We start from the raw sequence: 8214 nt of genomic DNA on the forward strand, positions 1-8214 counted from the left end.
AATGAGAAGAAAAAGAAGAAATTCAATGTTGGTGATACCTTTCGAATTAATCGAACCACCAATATTTTTGAAAAGGGGAATTATTTATGGAGCACTGAACTATTTAAAGTGTCCAAAATCCTAGACACTACACCCACGACATATCGACTGCGAAACACTGAAGATGATGAAATTCTCGGCGGTTTTTATGAATATGAACTGCAAAAAGTTAGAAACACTAGTGAAATTTATCAAATTGAAAAAATATTAAAGAGTCGTACTCGTAGGGGCAAGAGACAGTTGCTTGATCGCTGGCTAGGATACAACTCTGATTTTGATTCTTGGGTCAGTTTTGAAGATATTAACAATGCCCAATGATTTCAATTTGACTCTCATGTCCAATGTTTGTGATCCTCTCTACAATGATTTGAATAAAACCAGTGATTTTTGGACGAAACTCTCTCCCACCATCAAATTCGACGATGGAAAGTATGAAGTGGCTCTTGTCGACTGAATTCTCATAAAATACATATAATGTCCTGAGAAAGAATCACAAATATGAGATAAAATTAGACCCTATGATTGGCCACCACCCTCAAGTGATCAAGAACAAATTCAAAAGATCAATTGGATGAATTACCCATATATTGAATTACCCTATGAAGAACTCACCTGTATGAATGATTTATGTCGTTCTATTAATAAAAGAATTTCCGCTCGTAAGAAACGAGCTTTTCATTTCAACTATTCAAAGGAGGAGGGCAAGATCTACATTAGTTCACCCATTGCCAATGAAAAGGTTATTCTCAATTATAATCTAAAAGATGTTCTTGGCTTTAAGCTCAATATAATCAACGGTAAAAGTGCTAGAAACGCTAATTTAATTTTTGCAGACTACCCGCCTGCCTTCTCCACAGACATTTGTATATTTCTCTATGCTTCATTTGTGGAAACATCCCGGGTTGGCAATAGCAATGTTCCCCTCCTATGAGTTTTTGAACGAAAAAGCAATCATGAAAATATTCGCCACTAAAATATAGAGCATTTTCAGTATATCCCCGTAAACATTTCCTGTTTGGAACTCTGTCAGTCAACACTAAGAACTGAATTAGGTGATCCCCTAGCAATAAAAAAAGGTTTCGCTGTGATTACATGCCATTTTTGGCCCATCATTCAACAACAACAAGATGTCTAATAGAAAAGTGGTATTCATTTGTCCTGATATTGACTGCTATGTTAATACTATTTGCCCAAGACAATTGGGCAATAGAATGGACTATTAAAAAGGTCACTCGTGGATGTCTGGCTATGGTCTTGGCAGTTGGTTTGCTAGGCTGTTTTGCTCTGCACTACCTCTGGCTAGATATTATATTGTACCGGCTGTGACAGATTTTGCATCCTCTACACTATACGATTGGGGCTCTGGCAAGGATTTTAAGAAAAGTGCTTCGGAAAATCTTAGGTCCAGTGCACGCACCCTTGGCGAAGATTAAAAAAAGATGAAAAAGGTTTAAAAAGGTCGAGAAACAGTGCATCACTCATCAGTCTCTACTCAGGTCAGAAACGAAAGACATCTCTCCTGTCAAAGAAAAGAAGGAAAAAGCCGACACGCACTGTAAACAAAAGAAGAAGCCCCAGGAAGAGAGTTGTTAGATCAAAACTACATTTCTTTTCCTAAGATGTCATATCTACCGCATAAGAATTCCCAACCTTCAATCACCTCCTCATTGAGTCTATTCCATGCAGAAAATGTTGATGTGAGTGTGAACCATGGATACTATGAACAATTTTATCCACAACAACCCCTCTCCAATAATATCCACATTCAAATTTATTCCAATGAAGACTACTTTATGGACATGTCTTCGACATATATAGATTTAAGAATGAAAGTCCAGAAATCCGATAATACATCGCCAATTCTTGCCGATGAAATATCCAATGAAAATTGTATATTACATAATTTATTTCGTCAAATCAGTGTCTACATAAATGGCACACTGGTGAGCACAAGCAACAATCTCTCAAATTATTCAAGCTATATGCAATTCATGCTGATGACACCCAAGTCATACAAGGAAATAATCAATTTATTTAATATGGAACCCTACATTTCCAAATACAGATCCTATTGTCTGCCCTCATACTTTCTTGGAAAAACTCAAAGTGCCAACAATACCCTAAACATTGTTAATAGCAGTCCGTCGACTGTGCCAACAGGTCATTGGTTGTGCATCTTTCAAACAGCAAAGAATATAGAATTTTTGATTATCTTGGCCTATCCTATACATTCTACACTCGACACCTCAGCAACTATATTGAGAGCAGTGGAAAAACTATTATTCAAAATCGGAAGAGAGTGCAGGATTTGACGACTAAAAGCTGTGGCTTCCAAGCGCTACTATATTTTGTATTCTGATGTCGCGGCTATACTTACAAGCAGTTTCTCAACATTTATGTAGACAATCCACGTCTGAACTACTTTACGGTGGAAAATATCCTCTCTGACTTGTATAATATTGATTTTAGTGCCCTAAGAGTAAAGTGCTTAAAAAATGTATGTGAATTTTTTTATTAATAAATGAAAAACGTATATACAGCAATGTCTTTATTCTTCACTTTAGATTTCTTCTTCTTCTTCGGTGTATTGGCAACTGTCATGAACCACTAATGCTGGTAAATCATTTAAATTCACTGTATATTGATCTTGATTGGCTGCAAAGTCAGGGTCATATTTTTTACAGTATAATGTAACTTCACTCTTGTCATATCTCTTTGCATATTCAATGATATTATTCGCATTCATATTGTGAAATTACGTGTTTCAATCTGTCTATTTGAAGCAATATCACATAAAGTGTTTTCAAATGGTGAATCACATTCGGTAACTGCCAAATAAAATTCACTAGGTTTATAGTCATAATAGGCAGTGTCGTCACAACGATGACGTAGAAACCAAATTGTCTTGTTACTCCAACAGTTGAATCGAAGACCAGATTCTTCCTCCCAAAATGATTTAAATCCACGACGATACCAATCTCGTAAAAATAAACTAAAATCTCGTTTGGGGTTCTTTCCAATCATACCGGGGTAAGTATTCTCCCACTGATCACATTTCTCGTAGTTACAATCGGAGCATATATGTCCTCTAGGGTGAGAGTCAAAAATAACTTTAAGACCTGAATTACACCCTTTAATTTGTGCTGCATATCCTCTATGTAATTTACAAGGATTACATAATTTGCACTTTTCATTATAGTCATCAATAATTGTACAATTCTCACATGATTACCAACTGCCAAGAGTGTACATGCATAGTTGACATGTATAGAACATTTTTGGTTTCCGGTGTCTACTCTCTCACAGCTAAAACGAAACTGATCCTCGTTCCATAAATTCAGAGGGAAGGAATGGGAGAGGAGTAACTCTGTGATGCCACCTCTTTCGAAGGGGGAGCCATCTACAATGAATCTATGGTAATGTTTTCAAAAGTATATCCACGATATAATTCTGCGTTGTTCCAATTAATGTATCAATAAATTGAGTAGAAGTATTTGAGTCACATCGTAAAAGTTTCATAAACTAGTCAAACGGGGGAGAATCAGTTTTTATTATATTGTCAAGTGTTTCCCGTGAGAATATCTTTCATCGAAGGGATAACTCGAGAAAATCATCTTCCAAAATCAAATGTTTTCCCATAATCACCAGGTTTAATCTAATTCTCTGTTTCTCAAATTCATTCATTTTTCAATCATATCATCTCTCACTGCTGGCTCTAGACTGACCATGATTTGTTCTACTTAATCTAACAAATGGGGAATATTTTTGATTTCGGAACAATTTTATTGTATAATTACAACAATAATATTACACATGTACAATTAGCGATATAGCTTATTGTCTTCGATATGCTTCACTATTGCACTTAAAGCACTTTGAAGTCTATTCACATGCGCTATATCAACCTTTGCAGCGAAGCATAACTGATCCTCCATTTTAAATTTGCTCAAGGATATCACATATCTTGCATATAATTCATCCCATTCCAGAAAAAGCCGTGATCCTCTCATGATTTCAACCGCAATGTTTGGGGTTCTTGTATCATTGCTACTAACTCCACTATCAACTTCTAATAGTGTAAACATTCCACTCAACATTATTACAAATATATCCTAATGAGTAAAGTCAAACTGTTCTCACACCTTGAATTCTATTCACACGCTAATATCAACTATAGCAAAAATCCTTTCCATATATTCACTGCAATCCTGTCCCGTTAATATTTCCGACTCTCTGATTGGCTTAGAAAGAGACACGTGATCTTGTTCCGTTAGACTCGATCGATAATCCAGCAATTGTTATCGTGAACTTATGTTGACATCCAAGAAAATAACAAACAAATTGACCTTGAAAGAGATGTCATTGACCCTGTCCTGTTAGAGTCGATAATCCAGCAATTGTTGATGTGAAATTATGTTGACATCCATCAAAAAGTGAGAAACACCATGAAAATACATGTTCAGTGAGAAAAACCATAAAAATATGCAAAAGTTATGTGTATCTCGGAGTCGATAGGGCCTCCCTACTTACTTACAGTTCGTTAACACGAACTGTTTGATAGACACACTAAAAAAGAGATAAGTCTTCTTCCATTTATTTAATTAAATAAAACAAAACAAGTTTTTTTAACTGAAAGTAAGGGACGACGTTAAAACTTCCAGTTTTTTATTTTGGCTCACCGTACATGAATAATTAAAACAAAATTTGCATGTTAATTTTACTTTTATTTGGTTAAATGCCTTTCTCGAAAGTTGTTTAATTTTATTTACGAACGTTTTTATTAGTAATAAATATAAGTAACTTACGAATTAACTTACATAACGAACTTCTATATTCATATATTTTTAATACGTATATTAGGGGGCTCACCCCCTAATCAGTACCTCACTCTTTAAGCTAAATTTTGGATTTTATTCCAATTCTTAAAAAATGACCTCTTAATCACAAAGGCCGTTACTTAGAATAAATAGCTCTTATGAAAGTACTAAAAAATCTTTGGCTTAAAGAGCGAGGTATTGACTAGGGGGTGAACTCAATCATACACTTTATATTTTCTGTTCGTTTTAAGTTTTGATGTTACTCCTTATTTTCAGTTGGAAAACTTGTTTTTTTATATATTTAATTTCTGATCTATTTTTTAAAATAATGCTGGGAAATCCAGCACCCCCTTTATAGCAATGTCCCTTCCCCCATGAAAACTTCCTTCATGGTTAGATCCTCCCACATAACCGCCGACCCACCCTCTCTCCAACTACCAGAAAAAAATCCCCCCTGAAAACGTCTGTATACTTCCTAATAACCAATACTATATGTTAACATTGGGTAAAGTTCATAACTTTCAGCCCTCCCCCGGGGACTTCGGGGGATTAAGTCATCCTAAAGGACATAGTTCTCATATTTTCAAAATGCTGAACAAAATGGATATCTCAAAATTTTGATCAGGTGACTTTAGGAAAAAAATGAGTGTGAGAGGGGGCCTAGTTACCCTCTATTTTTTTTTGTCACTTAAAAAGGGCACTAAAACTTTTAATTTCCGTTCCAATGAGCCCTCCCACGATATTCTAGGACCACTGGGTCGATACGATCACCCCTGGGAAAAAAACAACAAAAAACAAAAAACAAATAAACATATAAACAAAACAAACAAATTTCTGCTGGCAAAAAATGCAAAATTCTACGTTTTTGTAGATAGGAGCTTGAGATCTCTACAGTAGGGTATTCTGATACGCTAAATATGATGGTGTGATTTTAATTAAGGTTCTATAACTTTTAGGGGGTATTTCCCCCTTTTTCGAAAATCAGCCAAATTTTCTTAGGCGCGTAGCTTTTGATGGGTTAAAATATACTTGATGAAAGTTATATATTTGAAATCAGCATAGAAATCTAATTCTTTTGATGTATCTATTGGTATCAAAAAACCGTTTTCTAGAGTTTCGGTTACCATTGAGCCGGGTCGCTCCTTACTTAGAGTTCGTTACCACGAACTGTTTGATACCACAGATGCATAATTAACTTCTAATGGATTGATGATTTTTTTTCTGGTAATTCAAGGTCACACACATGTTCTATCATTAGCAAAAAAATTGTCTGATAATCCTACCTCCAATAAATACGGAAAGAGAGTAGGAAAAAAACAGAGGCCAGAATATCAGCTCGTCCAACGATACCACTGACCTGGAAAGAGAAAGTAATACTATCTTTAAAATAATGACTCCTTAATAAAATCATACCACAATGAAACTTTGGAAAATATTCTTCTTTTCAGGATGTAAGATACCGTAAATTAATTAAAGCTTGTCTAAATCAGATACAAGTTGTAGATATATTTTCTTCTTTTGCGGTAGATTTCACAGACAAATGGGCGTAGGATATATTATAGAATAAAATCCTGCTATTATTTATTCAAGCACTGGGTAGCCAAATCTATTCCATGTATTATTTTTTCCGGCTTTCCAAAGCGTTGTATAATTTTGTGTACGATGGCACATTGTTTTTTTTTTATTTATAAATACTACAAATAATTTTTCGTGATGCTAAACACCGAGAAATAAACAAACTGAATGGTACGAAAGTTTTTATATATTTTTTTGCCTAGATTTAGGTGTCTGAGGTCAATTTTTCTTTACTGAAAACAAGTGACGCCTAGAAATGCAGAAAATGTACGGAAAAATTTTTTACAGTCTTGCATTTTCTCAGTCACGATTCTTTGAAAAATAGCTAAATCTTTGATTTTAGTTTTGCTCTTTTATGTGTTGTGTATTAATATAACTAGCTTTTCAGGTTTTACTGTTTGTTTTGAAATTAGATTTTTTTTTTTTTAAACAAGTTTTTTCAACTGAAAGTAAGGAGATTGGTTAAACCTTAAAGCGATTAGAAGTTATTCCGTTTATAAAAGAGGCCTCCCCTCTATAATATCCCTCTCTCTGCGCTAAAGTTTGATCGCTTGTCCCAATCTCTTAAGAGTGACTCTTGAAGCACAATAGCCGTTTAATTAGATTCAGAAGCTTCCTAAAATTCCCCCTCCTCCGTACAATTTTTTGTGGATGATTCAGCCTGAAAATTTCTCCTCAGCATACTTTCCCGTGAAAAGACTTTTCCGATTGTTTTTTCCAATTGCTCCAGAAATCTCTCCTTCCATGAAAATCTTTTTTCAGAAATCCAAACCTGCTGAAAATTTCCATCGGAACATCTCCACATGCAAAATTGAGTTGGTAAAGAGAAAGTAAGACAAATAAAAAGAATTTCGGATAGGGATTCTGTTACCTCCCGCCTGTTTAAAATTTTCCCTGGAAAGTTCCCCCCCCCCCCCAGAAACTTCCATCCCTGCGAATAATTTTCAACATTGAAACCTACCCCAAACACAAAATCCCCATCCCCAAAAATTTCCTAATGCTTCCCAAAGACAAATACTATGCGTAAACAATGAAATAATTCTATAGCTTAAGACATATCCCCAAGGGTTGTGGGGGGCCGAGTTATCTCAAAAAGTTTAGTTTTGTATCTTTTAACTATTTTGAACGAGATGGCTATCTCAAAATTTTGATCGGACGATTTTTGGAAAAAAGGGGCGTGGAAAGGGGCTAATTATCTCTAATATTTTTGGTAAGTAAAACAGGGCCATAGAATTTTTAATTTCCGTTTGCATGAGCCGTCTCCAAGTGTTATAGGGTCATTGGTTCAATACGATCACCCCTGGAAAAAAATAAAATAAAATAAACACGAATCCGTGATCTGGCAAAAAATACAAATTCTACATTTTTGCAGATAAGATCTTGAAACCTCTACAGTACGGCTCTCTGCTACGCTGAATCTGATGGTATCACTTTTATTAAGATTCTTATGACTATTTGGGGGTATTTCCCTCTTTTTTCAAATATCAGGTAAATTTTCTGCGGCTCGTAACTTTTGATGGGTAACACTAAACTTAAGGAATTGAATTGGTATAATTATCCAATCTTATATATATATATATATATATATATATATATATATATATATATATATATATATATATATATATATATATATATATATATATATATATATATATATATATATATATATATATATATATATATATATATATATATATATATATATATATATATATATATATATATATATATATATATATATATATATATATATATATATATATATATATATTGATGTCAA

General features: G+C 34.1%; 1 protein-coding gene across 1 annotated transcript in view; it reads right to left on the reverse strand.

The window, feature by feature from the left end:
- Positions 1–8214, reverse strand: part of LOC148955166 (protein O-mannosyl-transferase tmtc2-like) — a 191029-nt gene that overhangs the window by 49440 nt on the left and 133375 nt on the right. Inside the window, exon 5 of the mRNA XM_089106369.1 lies at positions 6140–6213. Within this exon, the coding sequence (XP_088962495.1) occupies positions 6140–6213 (74 nt within the window). The remainder of the gene's footprint in view (positions 1–6139; positions 6214–8214) is intronic.

Source organism: Artemia sp. Qi Xiang Cuo, chromosome 2, assembly GCF_049724085.1.
Source record: "Artemia sp. Qi Xiang Cuo chromosome 2, ASM4972408v1, whole genome shotgun sequence".
Lineage (NCBI taxonomy): Eukaryota > Metazoa > Arthropoda > Branchiopoda > Anostraca > Artemiidae > Artemia > Artemia sp. Qi Xiang Cuo.